This window comes from Neofelis nebulosa, chromosome 1 (assembly GCF_028018385.1).
Source record: "Neofelis nebulosa isolate mNeoNeb1 chromosome 1, mNeoNeb1.pri, whole genome shotgun sequence".
NCBI classification, from domain to species: Eukaryota; Metazoa; Chordata; class Mammalia; order Carnivora; family Felidae; genus Neofelis; species Neofelis nebulosa.
This window is the reverse complement of record NC_080782.1, coordinates 173,510,386-173,529,650: the sequence shown is the minus strand read 5'-3', so window position 1 is coordinate 173,529,650 and position 19,265 is coordinate 173,510,386. Positions and strand designations below refer to the sequence as shown.

The following is a 19,265-nucleotide window of genomic DNA, read 5'->3' as shown; positions in this document are numbered from 1 at the left end:
AGTCAGCACTGCCTCCTTCTAAACCAACCTCCCTAACCCCCTCCCAAATGAGCTCTTAGTCTCTCTCTTACCTAGTGTAGTGACAACACCCTCTAAAAGAAGGTTCCCTGACTGCTAATAATCCAGCTGAAACTCAGGGCACACAACTCTTCTAGATCAGATTACTTCCTATTACTTCCAAAATAGTACTGGAGAGAGGTGATGGGGCAGGCCGTCATGTTGGGACAATCCAAAGCCATCTATATTTGCTTATGGATTTAAGCAACCAGATTAATCTTTAGGGCTATTATCAAAATTAGTTTATATAATCCCAAACACACGGTGAGTGGGTGGTGGAGAAAGACAGCCACAATGTCCCTGGAAGGTCAAGGGGGAAAGAGAGGGAGAAGGAGGACCAACCTTAGAATCATGATTTTGTGACACAGATCAACCACACATAAGAGGGTAGATAGGAAGTCAAAGAAAGATTGGCATCAACTCCCCCTTTTACTTTCGTGATAAAAAGACCTAACCCAAACTCAGAGTTCGGCATTAGAGGCTCATACATTTTGTGTATGTTGGAAACAAATGGCCTAAGTACTCTCCCAAAACCTAGTGTGGCAATTCTCTGCGTTCCTTCAACAGTCTTTCCAATCACTAATCCTGTTGTTCACAGACTCAGAGGGTGGGTATGTGGCCTGAAACAAAGGTTCATAGCAGCTTACGAACACACACACATAAACACACACACATGCTAGAAGGTGGCCAAAGACAGGATAGCAAAACAACATTTTTTAATAAGAAAAACAAAAATAGCTTTAAGGGTTTTTTAAAATTCATTTCCCAATAGAAGGAATTCTTACACGATGAACTCTCTTGTTTCAAGACTGTGTGGCTTTCTCCAGAATTCTCTAATTGTCTGCGTCCAGCCAAGTCCTACATGTCTGGGGTTGTAGCTCAGACAACTTAAGCAGTCTTAAAGCTTATCCTCAACGTTTTTCTTCACATTTCTCTTTTTCAACAGAGGGTGGTTAGACATTATAAGAAATCAAAAGGTTTTTAATGTTCTGGTGTAGCTAGAGGTTGTTTTCAAAATTAAGAGCATTACTGCCTGCTTTCCTTTGGACAGTGCCCAGCTTTTTTGATAAACACGCATCTGCAGAAACTATCAGAGTTTCCGCTTGTTTTACAACACCGGTCACAAGAGTATGATCTGGGCAGCAGCCTGCATCCTTCCAAACCACAACAGCCCATTCGAAAAGGTGGCTGAATTCTAAGGGTGAAAAGTGAAAACGGAAATTCAGCATGAACTCTCTTGTATCAAAGTTCCCAGAAATCATCAATGCACCTGCGTTTATCAATTTGGCAAAAAGATCTGGTGAAATCTTAGTCCAGTTAGTAGAAAAGAGAAACCAAAAATAAGACAACGATGACCACTTTCCAAGACTGGCTAAAATGTTCAGGGCTCTGCCTCTTTTCAGTCCTCATCCCACCCGACCCCCCAGCCAGAGTTATAAAAGTAGGATGATCTGGTCTGACTTAAGACTCTGGGAGAGAACACACATAGAAGGGGCTCCTACCTACCAACTTTGCTATAAATGGATTTTCTCCTGCCCTGATGCGTCCTTCTTAAGATGCAGCACTCAGTTCTAAACACAGACTCAGAGCACGAGCAGGCCATGCATTTAATGGGAAAGTAAAATCTTCATCCTCTCTCTTTACAAGGCCCCAGCATTTGAGGCCCTTGATGCAGTTGCAGATTACAGATATTTTCAGTTCACAAGAGCAGGAGCTGTCTTTCCAAAGCCAGGTGCTGGGTTCCCAAGCTCATCTTTCTGGGAGCTTAGGAGAGGAACTGGGTGGCCTGCAGGTGGCAAGTCACAGCAGAGAGGGTCCCCTGCCAAAAATCTCATGCCCTCCCTAATTAAACATCTGAAATTTGCCCTAGATAACCATACCCAGAAAACTCGCCTTCTTGGAAAAGAAGAAAAATGAGGTAAAAAATATTCTCCTTCTGTGATCAAAACCCAAACCCAAACTCGGAGACTCAGTGGCATCCAAACCCCATTCACTCCACAGTTTGGAAATAAATGACAGGCTGCTCCCAAATCCTTCATCATCACCTCCAGCACTACCCTTAGTTAGCAAACTCCCCTCTCAAATGCAAATACCCTTTGGCAGATAGAATTGTTAGCTATTTATACCATGTGTGAGTGTTTTAATCAGATAAGAGCCCAACATCTAGCTGAGATCATTCACAGGCAGAGACTGACAGAAAAAGGAAGTGGGGGTGGAATTCTGGAACACCGAGGCTTAGGGGTGGGCGGGTGGCCTCACTGAGGATGAGGACTTCAGTAGGGGTTCCACGGCCAAGCGCAGGAGGAGGAGGGAGGACATTTTGCCCAAATATAACCTTGTCCTTGGCAGTGTCGGCAACCACCTCCCTGCAAGGAGAGGCTTTCCAGCCAGAATGATCAAAGACACAGACTAAACAATGATTCTAGGGTCCTGTTCTCCACGCCCATCTTCCTGCTACAAAACTCATTTTGTAAGTAGTATCGGGAGAATTATCTAAATGTGCTGTCTTTTGCCTTACATTTCCCGGCTATTATAAAACCACTTTTAATCCCTATTAGGAAACCACATAAACTTGGTTGAAAAGGTTTCATTCTTGGTAAGAGGCTATAGGTAAAACAGCTCCCTGAAACTCTTTCTTCACAGGAAAAGCTGGAAGTGTTAGCAGTTCGTTGTCTAGGGGCACCTGGCTGGCTCAGTCAGCTGAGGGTCCAACTCTTGGTTTCAGCTCAGGTCATGATTTCACGGTTTTGTGGGTTCGAGACCAAGTCGGGCTCTGAGCTGACAATGCAGAGCCCCTTGGGATTCTCTCTCTCCCTCTCTCTCTCTGCCCCTCCCCCACTCCTGCTGTCTCTCTCTCAAAAATAAATAAACCTTAAAAAATTAAAAAAAAAAATAGTTCATTGTCTACATGGCTACCATTTCCTGTTGATAATCCAAGTAGAATATACTTTCATATTGTTATCCTCTTTTGGTCACGGAGAGGGCTAATATACCAAACCCCTCACCCCATTAAAGCCCTTTGTAGCTTTTTTTTTTTTTTTTTCTGTTTCTCTTGTTAAGAAGACAGTGGAAGCAGGGTATCTCTTCTTCAGAAAAGTCTGAAAGCATGAACACCACATTAAGGTAACCCCTGGATTAACTTTAATTAGCTCTAACAGTCTTAACAGGATGACAACCAGCCTTTGGCTCAGAGAGAAGAGCCTGGGGACATCTGGACCTCCAGGAAGATGTAGACAGGGAAGGAGACAGGGAGCCTCAGACATCTACCATGAAGCAGGAGCAGGGTTAAGCTCCAGGACCCCCCTCATAGGGGCCCCGCCCAAGGTCTTGCATCTAACCTGGTATTTATAATTTTCTTTCCTTTTTTTTTTAAGGAGAAGGAGGGGGAGAGAGAGAATCTTAAGCAGGCTCCATGCCCAGCAGTGAGCCCCATTCGGGGCTCCATCTCACAATTTCTCCGTGAGAAATGACCTGAGCTGAAATCGAGTCAGAGGTGTAACTGACTGAGCCACCCAGGCGCCCCTTGGTATTTGCAATTTTCTAGTAGTTTTCTTAAAGAGGGGCTCGAAATTGTAAATGCTTTGGGGCCCTCCAGAAGCTGGATCTGTCCCCGACCTGAAGGTTTCTCAGGCATCGGAACTCACCAAGACCAGGAGTGAAGTCCTGATCTCCCCTCTCTGCTCTCACCAGCTGCACGGAGGCCCGCTCTGCCCCACCCCTGCAGCGCCTGCATTTGATTAATGGCATCACCACCTCCCAAGTCAGGAGACCGGGTGTTGTTATTCCCACTCTCTCGCCTACTTCCAGTGTGCAGCGTTGAGCAAGTTCTAGCTCCATAAAAAACCGCTGCAGTCTGACCCTTTCCCCCCATCCCCTCAATCAGAGGGTTTGCTTGGGGGCCCAGAGCTTTCACCCCTGGTCCCCCTGCCTCCAATCTCTTCCTTTCTGCCTCTGACCCCACTCTGCCATAAGAAGGATGGTCTAAAATACCTTACAGTGGCTCCACAAGTTTCCAGACTGGAACACAGGGTGCTGGGCACATGAGGCAGCTCTTCAGGAACTGGCCACCTCACTTCACACGCAGCTCTGAGCTTCCCTCCCTCCCCTGCACACCTCTGAACTCACCTTTCCCTTCTGATCAACACAGATTCCCCCCAGCCATGCCTACACCCTAACCCCTTCAGGGTTTGTGTTCATCCTTCACACCCAGCTCAGATGCCACCTTCTCTTCAATCCTTCTTGACCGATTGCCCCTGGTTACTGGTTCAGATCATCCTTTGATTTCTTGTGGATCCAGCCCTTTTTTCTACTAATGTTTGCTTTTGTCTCCCAAGCTAGATGGGGCTCCCTGTTCATCTTTGTCTCATCTTTTCTCCATTCTTCCATTGTTGTGGGGTTCATTCATTTCTGAGTGCTTTTCCACATCCCATCGTGATTTCACCTTAATACTTGTGTCTGCTGTACTGAAAGACAGGATTTCAGGGTACCATGGTTAGGAACACAGGGCTCTGGAACTAAATCGCTGGTTTGAATCCCAGCTGTCCTACTCACTATGTGGCTGTAGACAATATTTACTTTATTCGGGTTCCTCCATTTCCCCATCTATAAAGTAAAGGTAACAAGAGTATCTACCTCATCAGGTTGTCCTAAGAATTAAATAAGTAAATGGACATAAAGAGCTTAGAACAGCACATGATAACTAGCGAATACTCAGTAAGCGTCAGCTAGTCTGATGGAGGAGAGGGAAGGGAGGAGGTGGAGAGTGACCCACTGTTTCCCCCACCCCACTATATAAGCCCCTTCCAAAGAACAGAGAGGATACTTAACGTGAAAGTCTGTTGTGCCGAGAAGGACACTGTGCACATATTTCCTAAATGTTTCTGTGAATAATAAAGATGACGCTGTCAGGGCACTGGAAGCAAGAGGCACATGCACAAACACACACAGGCAAAGTTCTTCAAGCTCTGAGGATTCAGCCGGCTATACTTCCGTTTCCAAATGCAAACCAGGCTATCCTCTACCCCCCTGACCACTCAACTCCAGAGAGCGATTCCAGCTCCTTTTCCTTTGCACTTCCCAGGGCACTGTAGCTAGGACAGCACACCCATTCCCATGCTGGAACCCACAGCTCTACCTGCAGCCTCAATGGTCACGACACACTGATCTACGGATGTCTCCTAACCTCAAACTAGGGATGCCCCAAACCAAAATCCTCCCCTCCATTCCAACCCCCTCTGTCCCATTCCTTCAGCAGATGCCCTGGAGGTATGCACTTCAAACATCTGAACACTCTTGACTCTTTCCCCTCTCTCTTCTGGACTTAACTGTCTCTTACATCCAGATACTTCTCTCCATCTGCACTACCATCTACTTTAATGAGGCCAACATCACCTGTCACTCTGTTGCAAGGACCCCCTCCTTAGTGCCTCCACCTTCAGACCTCCCTTTCAACAATCCATCATCCACTCTGCAGTCTGAGTGATTTTGCTAAAACATCAGTCTGACCATGAGTTAGTTGCCTTGTCTAAAATCTTCAGTAAATGGCTCCTCTCCAATACTGGAATACAGTTCCAAAAGACCCACCGGGATCTGGTTACTTCCCTGCCTACCTCTCCAGCCCACTGGCCGCCAATGTACTCCCACAGTTGTCCAGCTCCATAAGCTCCCTCCAGCCTTGTGGAATTACTAGCAGCTCCAAGGAGGTCTCAGCTCTCCTTCCCTGGGAGGGAGAAAAGCCCCTCACCTACCCCTTCCTTGACAGAAATGCCCCTTGGCAGAAATGCCCCTCACCTACCCCTTCACCTGGTACATTCTTCTCTTCCTTCAAGACTCAAGTTAGACATCACCTCCACCAGGAACATTCCCTGACTCTGCTCCAAAGGTGAACTAGGAGCGCCTCATAGATACTATCATGGTAATTACACGTAACTTACCCCGTCACAGCTTGCATCCCACTTAGGAGCTCCTACCGGCTCTCTGACAGCACAAACTGTATTAGCAGGCATCCAATGAATACTTGAAAATTAAAGAGAAAATGAGGAGGCGTAACATAATAAGAAATATATATTTGGTCTCGGCCCCAGTTTCTGGTACAAAGCTTCTAAAACTCTTAGAATTCCACGAGTGATAGAGGAGCATCTTTTGTTATTCATAATAAGCCCCATTCAACCTTATCTGAGTTTATGTTAATGAGATGACTCTTGGAGGTTGGTTGTCAGAGGAACCAACCAAGTGATTAGAGGGTAGGATCTTCCAGATCTGAAGCCTGACCTCAAGGGAGGGGAGAAGGGCAGGAGACTGAGTCCAATAGCCAATGACCAATTATTTAATCGAGCATGCCCACATAATGGGGCCTCCATAAACACCCTAAATAAAGAGGTTCCAAGAGCTTCTGGGTCGGTGAACACATAGAGGTGTCAGGAATGTGATGTGCCCAGAGAGGGTATGGAAGCTCTGTATCCTTTTCCCACACATTGCCCTATGTGTCACTTCCATTTGACTGTTCCTGAATTATATCCTTTTTAATTAGCCAGTTATAACAAGTATTTTCCTGAGTACTGTGAGCATTTCCAGCAAATTATCTAACCCAAGGAAGGGGTCATGGGAACCCCAGATTTACAGCTGGCCAGTCAGATGTGTAGGTGACAAACTAGGACTTCAGACCAGCGTCTGAAATGGGGGCTGTCTCACGGGACTGAACCCTCAACCTCTGGGTCCTGTACTAACTCTAGGTAGTTAGTGCCCAAATTGTTTAATGTGGGGGGCAGTGGGGAAACCCACACATTTATTGTCAGAAATGTTGTAAGTACAGGAAATAGTTCTTCACAGCAGAAGGGAAAAAAAACAAGGAAAAGGTTTCAGGGTTCTTTCTGAACTGCTCTTCAACAATAAAGAAAGCAGAGAGAAATAAGAGTAATTTGTAAGACTGATTCTTTGATATAGCTGTTGCCTATGTCATCAATCTAGAAAACATACAAGGAATTCCAAAAGCGCATAAGGGTAAATTTATGCGGCATATAGGACTGCCACCAAGTGCACATCTTAGGATTCCATAAACACACTCTCATCACAGAGACTCTGTAAAGACAGAACGAACTTGAGAGAGAAGAGAAAGCCTACCAGCGGGCAACCAGCTCCATGTAGTCGCTCTGCTTGGGTTTACAGGTCACATCTACCTCAGTCCCTAGGACACGGGTTTTTCCTTGGCAGAGAAACAGATGTTTATTGAAATGCATCCTAAGATAAAGCCTCTGATTGTTCACTGACATTGGAGAAAATGTAAAGTACTCCTTTATCCAACATTCCAGGACTGAGATAACAATAAAACACACACACACACTTACACAAATACACAGCCACACACACAAACATACACATATCCAAACCTTACACGCATGTAAAATGAGGGTAAGGAGGAAAATCAGCCTCATGTAACAGAAAGGCTAGAATTTACTCTCCATCTATTAAGATACAGATGTATTTCCCGTAGACATGAATACACTGGGTTTGGAAACTCTAGGAGTACCCCTGCTTATATTTTGCTGGGACTCCTTTTGTTAGCAAAGAGCGGATATAGAAAATATGCAGATTCAAATCAAGGTTACTTGAGGATGCAGCTGCCAGACTGGAATTTTTCCTTCATCAGAATGCACCAGAGAGTCCTTACAAAGACAAGCTTGATCTGCTTTATGAACAGGCTATTTCACAAGGAAACAAATTTACAAATATACTTAACTCTACACTCAAACCTTAACCCTTAACTCTGAATCTTTACCAATATATGCTTTAGAGGACTCTTTCATTCGGCAACTTATGGAGGACAGTCTACATATTCTATCTTAAAAATGTAGTTTAAAAAAAATAAACATTAAAATGTAGTTTATGTTTCTCTCTCTCTCTATTTGTTTTATTTTTACTAAATTGCAATTGAACTGACAGCTGGAGAAGAATTTTGCCTCTGTAAAGGACACAGAGTGGTACCAAAATAAAGGCTAGTATATAGAAGAACATAAAATATAATAAAGGCAGCATCACAAGTCAGTGAGTAAGGAATGAATGAATTCAACAAACAAGATTGGGGGAAATGAGTGTTGGGGACAAGGAGGGAGTCAAATTAGGGCCTCAACTAAACTATATATCCAAATAAACTGTGAAGCAACAAAGCAGGAGTTGGCAAACTATAAACGACCAGCTACTAAATATTACAGGTTTCTGTCACAACTATTCAACCATGCCAGTGTGACAGCATTATGAACAAATAAGTATGGCTATGCCAATAAAACTTTATTTACAAAAACAGGTGACAGGACCTTTGGATGAAAAACCCAAATAGTAAACAAACAAATAATTCCAAAAGAAAATAGTGGGAATATCTGATCTAGGGAAGAATTTCTAAGCATAAAAGCAATGGGAAAAATCATAGAGGAAAGATGATTATGCTTATCACATACATTTAAACTTTTGTTAGTAAAGCAAGTATATAAAGAAAGTAATCAAAAGGCAAATGACAAAATGGAAAAATATTTGAAATAAATATGAAAAGGCCACCTGGGTGACTCAGTCAGTAAGTGTCCAACTCTTGATTTTGGTTTAGTTCATGATCTCACCTTTCATGAGACCGAGCCCCATGTGGGGCTCTGTGCTGTCAAAGCAGAGCCTCCTTGGGATTCTCTCTGCCTCTTTCTCTCTGTCCCTCCCCTACTCGTGCTCTCTCTCTCTCTCAAAATAAATAAACATTCAAAAAAATAAAATTAAATAAATATGACAAAGGATTTGGAGCTTGAAAATTATCTCTTCGGGGTGCCTGGGTGGCTCAGGTGGTTAAGCATCCGACTTCAGCTCAGGTAATGATCTTGTGATTCGTGAGTTCGAGCCCCACATCGAGCTCTGTGCTGACAGCTCAGAGCCTGGAGCCTGCTTCGGATTCTGTGTCTCCCTCTCTCTCTCTCTGCCCCTCCCCCACTCACACTCTTTCTCTCAGTCTCTCAACAATGAATTAATGTGGAAAAAAAAAAGAAAGAAAATTATCCTTTGTCTCACAAATTGGCAAAAATGATGCTGGCATTTTTATGAAATGACTAATATTCACTGCTCTTGGAATGTAAATGGAATCAATTATCAAGCAATAAAAGAATATGCCTTAAAGGGACTTTTAAAAATTCATTCTTGGGGCGCCTGGGTGGCGCAGTCGGTTAAGCGTCCGACTTCAGCCAGGTCACGATCTCGCGGTCCATGAGTTCGAGCCCCGCGTCAGGCTCTGGGCCGACGGCTCGGAGCCTGGAGCCTGTTTCCGATTCTGTGTCTCCCTCTCTCTCTGCCCCTCCCCCGTTCATGCTCTGTCTCTCTCTGTCCCAAAAATAAATTAAAAAAAAAAAAACGTTGAAAAAAAAAAAAAAAAAATTCATTCTTGCCTTAGTAAGTTCATGTTCATGAACTATCTAGCCTATGAAAATATTCAAGATCCATAGAAAGATTTTTGGGTGAAGATGTCCTCTATAATTTTAATGTATAATAACCTAAATTCCTAATAACAGAGAAGCATTCAAATAAATTCTAGAATATACATGGCAGTAGAATATTATGCACATACTAGCATTTTAGTGGAACATTATGGGCCATAAGAAAATTTTAAAAAGGCGTCAGGAATGGCACCTGGCTGGATCCATTGGTGGAACATGCAACTCTGGATCTTGGGGCTGAGTTTGAGCCCCACTTTGGGTGTAGAGATTACTTAAAAATAAAACCTTTCTTTAACAGAAAGCCATAAGAAATGATTTATGAAATATGCTATTTTTATATTTGTATAAGCAGAGAAAAATATTAGAAAACACACTACATATTCAGCAGTAATTATCTCTCAGCTATGGGATTATGGGTGATTTTTATTTTCCTCTTTATTCTTCTCTATAGTCTCTTAAGTTTCCTCTAATAATTATATATTCTAAGTATGAAAGACAATGCTACTTTTACAAAGCAAAAGAATTGTTGCTTCTCACTAAATCTGTGAGAGAAACATAAATCAGCTACTTGGAATATCTAAAAAGTGAGACTTGAGCGAAGCAACAACAGCTTTCCTCATCTGTTTCTACTCAGTATTTCTGCTGCTTTCCTCTTTAATATCTAAGAAACAGCTACCAGCTCTAAAAGGGTGAAGACCTCCCGGAACAGACACATTCCAGCCCCTACAACAGAACGGTTCAGAATTCCCCTGGGATATCTGAGAAAGCCTGTGGTCATGCCTCCAACAGTTGAGGCAAAATGAGTGCTAATTTGAATCCCCATACAACCATGTTATTGACCTAAGTCTACCTACAGCAATTCTAAGGCGGTTATTCTGTTCATAAATAACTCCGTCAATAGCTTAAGAAATAAAGAGCAATAAGGAAGGCAGACTGCTTGAAGTCACAAGGAGAGAAAACAAATGTTCTTGTCTTCAACTTTTAAAAATCTCAAAAGAATCTTTCTGGAGGGCAATCTGGCTAAGTATGTATCAAAATCCTTTAAAAAGCAAAAGCTTCTGCACTGCAAAGGAAACAATCAACAAAACTAAAAGGCAACCGAGGGAATGGGAAAAGATATTTGCAAATGACTATTGGACAAAGGGCTAGTATCCAAAATCTATAAAGAACTCACCAAACTCCACACCCAAAAAACAAATAATCCAGTGAAGAAATGGGCAGAAGACATGAATAGACACTTCTCTAAAGAAGACATCCAGATGGCCAACAGGCACATGAAAAGATGCTCAATGTCACTCCTCATCAGGAAAATACAAATCAAAACCACACTCAGATACCACCTCACGCCAGTCAGAGTGGCTAAAATGAACAAATCAGTAGACTATAGATGCTGGAGAGGATGTAGAGAAAACGGGAACCCTCCTGCACTGTTGGTGGGAATGCAAACTGGTGGAGCCACTCTGGAAAACAGTGTGGAGGTTCCTCAAAAAATTAAAAATAGATCTATCCTATGACCCAGCAATAGCACTGCTAGGAATTTACCCAAGGGATACAGGAATGTTGATGCATAGGGCCACTTGTACCCCAATGTTTATAGCAGCGCTTTCAACAATAGCCAAATTATGGAAAGAGCCTAAATGTCCATCAACTGATGAATGGATAAAGAAGGTGTGGTTTATATATACAATGGAATACTATTTGGCAATGAGAAAGAATGAAATCTGGCCTTTTGTAGCAACGTGGATGGAACTGGAGAGTGTTATGCTAAGTGAAATAAGTCATGCAGAGAAAGACAGATACCATATGTTTTCACTCTTATGTGGATCCTGAGAAACTTAACAGAAGACCATGGGGGAGGGGAAGGGGGTAAAAAAACTTAGGGAGGGAGGCAAACCATAAGAGACTCTTAAAAACTGAGAATAAACTGAGGGTTGATGGGGGTGGGAAGGAGGGGAGGGTTGGTGATAGGCATTGAGGAGGGCACCTGTTGGGATGAGCACTGGGTGTTGTATGGAAACCAATTTGACAATAAATTTCATACTAAAAAAAAAAAAAAAAAAAAGCAAATACGCTTTTGCCTCACTCTTCCAGGTCTAAAAATCTGTGCTAAGACAATTTGACAAATGTCTAAACCATATATGCAAGGATGTTTATCACAGCATTTATTGTTGGCACAAAAATAGAACAGTGAAACAGTGGGTATAGGTTAAACAAAATGTCACATCCTGCAATGTGAATGTGTGTGTCCTCTCAAAATGCATATGCAGAGGCCTAATTCCCGATGGGATGGAAGGTGGCGGTGAGGCCTTTGGGATGGGATTATTAGGTCATGAGGGTAGAGCACTCATGAAGCCCCCTTTAACCAGGAAGAGACTATAGTGCTCTTATAAAAGAGACCCCACAGAGATCCACTGCCCCTCTTCCATATGAGGTTACATCGAGAAGACTGCCCTCAAGGAGCCAGGAAGCGGGCTCCTGATACTGAATCTGCAGGTGCCTGAATCTTGGACTTCTCAGCCTCCAGAACTGGGAGACATAAATATTTGTTATTTACAAGAAACCCAGTCTATGGCATTTTGTGATGGCAGCCTGAAATGAACTCAGACACATCCATACAATGAAATGCCGCCAATAAGATTGAGACATAAATGTATACTTATTAACATGTAAAGATATGTGTAATATACTGTGGAGACTATTTAAAGCTAGTTATAGACTACATAACAAAATAATATGCTTATTATATGTATGTATTAGCTTGGACTGCCATAACAAAATACCATAGACCAGGTGGCTTACACAACAGAAATTTATTTTCTCACAGTTCTGGAGGCTAAAATCCTAGGTTAGGGTTCCAGTAAGGTCAGTGCCTGGTAAAGACTCTTGTCTTGCAGCAGACAAGCTGCCTTCCTGCTATGTGCTCACACGGTGAGGGAGTTAGGACTCTCTTACTCTTCCTGTAAGGCCACAGCCCTATCAAATTAAGCCCTCACCTTTATGACTTCATTTAACTTAATATTTCCTAAAGACCCCCATCTCCAGATTCATCACATTGGGGGTCAGGGCTTTGACATATGGATTTTGGGAGTCCAACTGAATCCAGAGAAACTCACAACAATTATATTTTTTTATGAACAATGCTGTACTTGGATGAAATTCTGGAAGGTTTTGCCTCAAAATGTTTAAATTGGTGGGTTACGTCTATGTACCGAACACAGCATGCTTGGTTTCTACAATAAATGTTAATTACCTGTTTAAAATTTCATAAATATTAATAAGATAGTACATTTTAATAAAGCATTGGGGGAAAGGTACAGTAGTCTTTCAGGCTGGTCTCACTGGCTGTGCTCACAGAAAGCAGCATCAACAGAGCAGGGCAATCTCAAGACACAGGAAATGGATCCAGGAATCAGAGCAGACAGTTCCTTGAAAACACCTCCAATTTACTAATGTGATCTAAATAGGCAACAAAGCCCACAGGGCATCATTAGGAAGGATATTTGAAATAAAATGGAAAACAGCCTACCCAAAAGCCATACTGCAGCGATCGGACTCAGGACCAAGGCAGTGTTCTCGGACTCAGGACCAAGGCAGTGTTCCAGAAGGCAGCCACGCAGGTTTCTGCTTTCTTATACCTCAAGACAGTTCTCATGGTGCAAGAAAAAAATTATGAGGGAACACCTAAAATAAGCAAGATCCAGCCTGTACTTTCCCCACTGCCTCAAGCTGACAGGTATCAGACCATGTTTCACTTATCACCTGTGGCAGATTCACCAGTTCTCTCCCCTCCCCCCCCACCCATCCCCCACCTCCAAACAGACACACAGACATGCACAAGGAGGACTGCAGGCTCTTAGGAGCACATATCACCCTCAAGTCCATTCTCTGTGCACAGTACACATGACAAATCGGAGGATTTTCATAGCCAGTAGGCGTTTTCTGTTAGGAAGGACTGGTTAGCCTGGGGAGACCACAGCGGTCTGGTGAAATTCTGTACCATTATAAAGGCTGACAACATGTTGAAGACATGTAGCAAATCTTATAATAAAAGAACCATGAGAAACTTCACACCTTTAAGGAGGTAAGAAAAAAATTAAATATTAATTTACAATGGGTAAAATTGTCACTTATTATCCAGTCATGTCACAAAAGAAATCGAAGACAGGAAGTTTATTTTCTCCCCTTGTGGCTTCCAGCAGTTTGCCTTCATGGCCACTCTCTAGGAGGCTGCTGACAGGATCCTAGCTGCTGTCGCAGTTATAACTGAGCGATTTCTTCCACTTCACTAGTAACTGGCAAAAAGAGAGCATGGTACAGAATAATCCCACGGCTCCTCCGTTCTTCCACAGACGTGTTAAGAGAATATTATATATATTGGGGCGTCTGGGTGGCTCAATCGGTTAAACGTCTGACTTAGGCTCAGGTCATGATCTCGCAGTTTGTGGGTTTGAGCCCCACATCTGGCTTTGTGCTGACAGCTCAGAGCCTGGAGCCTGTTTCCGATTCTTTGTCTCCTTCTCTCTCTGCCCCTCCCCCACTTGTGCTCTATCTCTATCAAAAATAAATAAATGTAAAAAAAAATTTTTTAAGAGAATATTATATTATATTATAATAAGTTATTGAGTAAAACAGGTCAAGTCCTAGCCACAAGGCTGTGCCCATCACAAACCCTCACAGACAGGTGTATTGTGTCACCTCACACTGCCCCTTGTCACAGAAGGGGCCTGGGCTGAGCTAGGCCTTCATGTCCTCGGACAGTGCCCTTGTGCCTTCTGTCGGCCTCTCCCTGACGGGGACGTGAGCTTCCTCATCACTTCTGTACACCCAGCGCTCAGCACAAAGGAGCATTCAAGGTTGTGTCTGGAATGAGCTGAAATAATCCATTCAATTACTTAGAAAAGGAAGACGTTAGGAAAAATCTATATTCAGGTATAGAAACTGTCCCAACTCAGCCTTGGCCCTCCACTGTGGTAGGATTACTACTCAAAATTTAAGGGTGGTACAGTTGAAATTCACTCAGTCCCCAGAGGCCAGATGAGCCACTTCCCAGTGTCCTACCCACCATGGGGCTGATTCATGCCATTTAGATATAAAAAGAGCCTTCCTGTACAAGATCACACAGCTGCAGCCTTGCAAAGTTAAAGTCTGCACTAGAGACATCTGATTTTTGCTTCAGAGCCAACTTTAATGATGATAAAAATGCTTTTTCTTCACCACAAAGTTCTCTATTAGCTTATTACACTCTGCCTGTTGTAAAAGGATTTAAAGTGATTTATATAAATACATATAAAATAAGACAAAAAGTATTTAATAAGCACATGAGAAAGAGCAGATGGTGATAAAACAGTCATACAGGAAAATAAGGAACAAAGTTTAAGGGCAAAAAAAAAAAAAATCATTTTGAAAGAGCCTATGTATCGGTCGCAGATTTGGGACTAAGCTTTCTTTTACCAGGCAACTGAAGAGGTGGCTGAGATCAGTTACATGAATCTTAATGTACATAAAATACGAAGTTCCTCAGGAAGAGCACAACCATTCAGAGTAGGGACAGAAAAACTTACTTCATAATTTACCTCATGAAAAGAACAGTAAAAAATAGAAATCATTATGCTAATAGCTAACAATTAGCACTAACTTTTATATAAAACACTGTCTTAAGGGCTCTAGACATACTCACTCATTTAATAATCCCATGAGGTAGGAATTATGATTATCTGCATTTCATTAAATGCAGATTTATTTCATTATTCATTAATAGTGAAAATGAGGAACCAAGCAGTTAAGTAAATTGCCCAAGGTCACCAGCTAGCAAATGTGGACTGGGGATTCAGGCCCTGCAGGCTGGCTCCAGAGTCGGCACTCTTCACTACCACACCAGTGCCTCCACCTCATCCAAAATCAACTGAGCAATGCCCTCAACAAAACCCTTATAGTAGACGTCACTTTTGTAAGGATGTTTCTCATGCTGCCCTTCCGTTCGGCCAAGAGAAAAACACAAAGCTTTGCTCTGTAGCAGCAATTCCACTGAGGCCAGAATGAGGCAATCCATCCATGTGGGTTTCTGACACATGGGCAGATATCTGGAAGATGTAGAGTCTCTCGAAGAATGGGTGGCCTCAAGCCCTTCTGGCTAATCCTCATAAACATTATTACTTCTCCTCCACAAGATCCGGTGCACAGTGAGCGGCCAGGATGGGGGTTATACGTGAGGAGCAGGTGAAATCCAGCTCTGACCTGCTGACAGTTCAGGCACAGCCACAGGCTGGACAAGTCTCCTGAGCTGAAGGAAGAACAGACACCCTACTAAGGTTGAGGAGCCAACAGGCCCACATCTGCCTGAAGAGCAGGTCCGCCCTGCCCTTGCCCGGAGGGGGCTCAAAGGAACACCATCGGGCAGGGCTTCCCTAAGAAAGGGTTTGGCGGGCTCAAAGCAAAGGAGGAAAAGGCCCTCACATGCCTGTGTCATAGGACAGGTCTCAACAGAGATGGTCTGGGTACTGCCCAAAGACGGTGTCATCAATTGTCAGTCGTGACCACAGCAAACCCATGGAATGTTCGGCTTTGAACCACAGAATTTCTTTATGTGGCTTCAGGACAGGAGGGTTGAAAAGTATCACTCTAGGGCAGATTACTGAAAATGAGCCAGTTATTGTTTGGGGGACACTACAAAAATTTTTGATAAAAGACGTTGGCTTTATTATAAGTGATCATAACCTGACTTCTCAACAGCTTCTCCAAGCTCAAGTTCAGGACCATTAAAAACATTTCATTAGAATTCACTCATTAACTAAGCACCCAACTACGAATCAGACACTGCTCTTGCTGTTGGGGCAGAACAGCAAATAAAACAGACAAAAATCCCAGCTATCCGAAAGCTTATTCTTTTTTTTTTTTATAATATTTATTTATTTTGGGGAGAGCACAAGTGGGAAAGGGGCAGAGAGAGGGGGACAGAGGATCCAAAGTGGGTCATCGAGCAGAGAGCCCGATGTGAGCTCAAACTCACAAACTGAGAGATCATAACCTGAGGCAAAATTAGATGCGCAAATGACTGAGCCAGCCAGGTCCCCCCAAAAACTTATTCTTCTTGTAAGTCTGATAAGCAACACTTACTGCTAACTACTCTTACTATACTTGACTAACAGTGTCAGGTGGAGATAAATAATGAAGAGACCATGGCAGAGAATCAGAGAAGGGTGCCCTGCAGGGGCTACAAGATTATACTGGTGGCCAAGGAAGCCTCACTTAGAAGGGGAAATCAGAGCGAGCCCTGCAGGAGGCCAGGGATGGACCGGGCAAACGCCTGGCTGGAGAGGTCTAGGTGAGAACAGCAAGGCATCCTGAAAAGCCAGCGGGAAGTGTGGAATGAGGAGAGAGTGAGAAGAAAATGGGGGTCTCCGGGAACAAGCAGGGGGCAGCAGGTGGGTAGGGGCAGACCCCGAGGCCACAGGAAGGATTCTGGATCTGCCTCTGAGTAGAGGAGCGACCACTGGACCTTCCTTTTCAAAGGAGCACTGTTGGCCAACTGAGGAGAGGCCACGGGGTCAAGGACAGAAGCAGGGAGAGCAGTTTGGAGGGAGAGGGTGCATCTTTCCACCCACAGCACCTCAGCCACACACATGCACAGCCACGCCTTTCTCAGTCTGCAGGTACAGGCGACCGTGGCAGGCAGGAGCACCTGACCCAACACACAGGAGCAGTGCTTCACAATCCAGCCCCCGAGTGCCGACAGAGCCCCCGGCTGGTTATTACTCCCTCATGCAACCAAGGAAAAAGGAAAACAAGCAGAGTCTCTTGAAGATGGCTTAACCCAAGACAAGTCAGCGCGACCGAAGGGAGGAGAAGCAGGCGGAATGGGGGAGGTGGGGCCCTTACTGGCCAAGCAGTCCCAGGGCTGTCGGGGTTGGGGATTACAGCTCATGGAGCAGACTCTGTAATGGGCCAGTCCTTCCAATCTCGAATCCCAGTTGTTCTCCAACGCATATTCCAAAATACATTAGGGTTTAAAATATTTAACAGTTAATACATCCACTTCAGTTCCACGCCCACACATAATACTGCCTTCCAAAATGCATATGATGCCCCAATGATGCCCTCCTGCCCTTCCTCCCAAGGGCTTTGAGAGCTAATGTCACATAAGACCCTCTACAAGATGCGAGGCTGGGCAACCTGATCTGATCCCGGGGTGCAAATGGCCTGCCGGCACCCCCTCCCCGCGTCAGATGGCAGCCTAACGACCAGGAACAGCTTTGGGGTTTCCACGCACCTCGCCCTCGCCTTACTGAGTGGCTGCTGACCAGACACACACACACACACACACAGAGACTCCCACGTGTGTTATTCTCACTCGTTTCAACAAAAAACTGTGATAAGAACAGAAGGGAAAATGGCAAGGCCTCCTGAGGGTGGAGGAGACCAGCATGCAGCCTCCTCATGAGCCTGGTATTTGTGAGAAGGCCCCAGAGAGGCACACCCATCTGTGACCTGTCACCTCCTCATGCGTTGTACCCGGGAGGAAAGAACACCGAAGTGTCACCTAAGCTTCCTATTAACTCTCAAGAGCCTTCACCCAAAGACAGTATAAATAGTCAGATTTAAAATAATAAAACTGTAAACATTTCTCTCACACCCATTACAGTTTTCTTTCAAGCTCCCTTTCAATGTCTCCCAGAATGGAAGGACCAACCACAGGCCATTAGTGAGAAAATTTCGCCAGGGAAAAGACTAAGATGTAAAGGAACTGAATAATTCACTATCACTGGTAGAGGGTTCAAAATACAGTGCCCTAAATACACACTTTGCCACGCATTATTTCTGAGACTACACCGAGAACGTGTAAACTCATAAAGCTAACTTAGAAAACTAATCTGTAATCAATTACCGTACTCCAGCTTCTCTCTCTGTATGCATTTAAGCTCTGATGAATGCAGGGCATTCTCGCACATACAAACAGGCACCTCATAATTAAACTTAAGGCCACTTAATTACTCATTTACACACCCAGGCTACAGATACACAAGCACACTGAAGTAAATAAATACATTTGCTTTATAAGTAAAGACAAGTTTATTCTAACACCACCAAACTCCTTGTTAATTAAGCAAGACAGCATTTACCAGACAGGAGGAGATCAATAATTCTGAGTCTTCTTTTGTCCAATTGTATGCTGTATATTCAAGGGCATTATTCTCTCCTTGCTGTTTGCACATATAAGCACAGTTTCTTTCAAACACGGTGCGGATGCCTTTAAACAGAATTACACTAGTCGTGCAACCCATCCCCAAGGTGTAGATGTTCAGATTTCTAGCAATCTCTACTCCATCTCGACATCATCTTCCTTGGCTCTTCTGAGCAGGCTTCCACTGTACCATCCTCATGACAGGCAGTTGCCGGCACCAGAACAGAAGGGAAGCTCTGAGCTGTTGCACTAGAATCTGCTCCTGCCCAACTGCCTGACAAAAAAAAAAAAAAAAAAAAAAAAAAACAGGCTCCGAGTGTCAAACAGGAGGGGTGGTGCAAAAACCAGATGACACACTTCGGATGCACCAAAATCTTTAAGGTATCGTTTTTTCCAGTAGATTGCTTCCCTGTTAATACCAAAGAACAAATAAGCAAGAGATTTACATGTGGTTACTGGGAAACTGCCGGCTCCTGTGATTTGCTTAGGATTGTTCGGAATCTCAGAACCTGCCCAAAATGAAAAAAATGGTGCCAGACAGCCACCCTGCTGCAGATGCTGCTGGAAGGCAC

General features: G+C 43.8%; 1 protein-coding gene across 14 annotated transcripts in view; it reads right to left on the bottom strand.

The window, feature by feature from the left end:
• DOCK9 (dedicator of cytokinesis 9) overlaps window positions 1–19,265 on the bottom strand; it is a 290,615-nt gene that overhangs the window by 204,085 nt on the left and 67,265 nt on the right. For 7 of the 14 annotated variants that reach the window (XM_058743981.1, XM_058744005.1, XM_058744059.1 and 4 more), the window contains exon 1: window positions 18,632–18,943. The exons of 5 other annotated variants lie outside the window; for them this stretch is intronic. In XM_058743981.1, coding sequence (XP_058599964.1) covers window positions 18,632–18,793 — 162 coding nt within the window. In that variant the 5' untranslated portion in view covers window positions 18,794–18,943. Of the gene's footprint in view, window positions 1–18,631; window positions 18,946–19,265 lie in introns of those variants that run through there. 2 more of the 14 variants (XM_058744043.1, XM_058743953.1) reach the window with 2 other exon arrangements.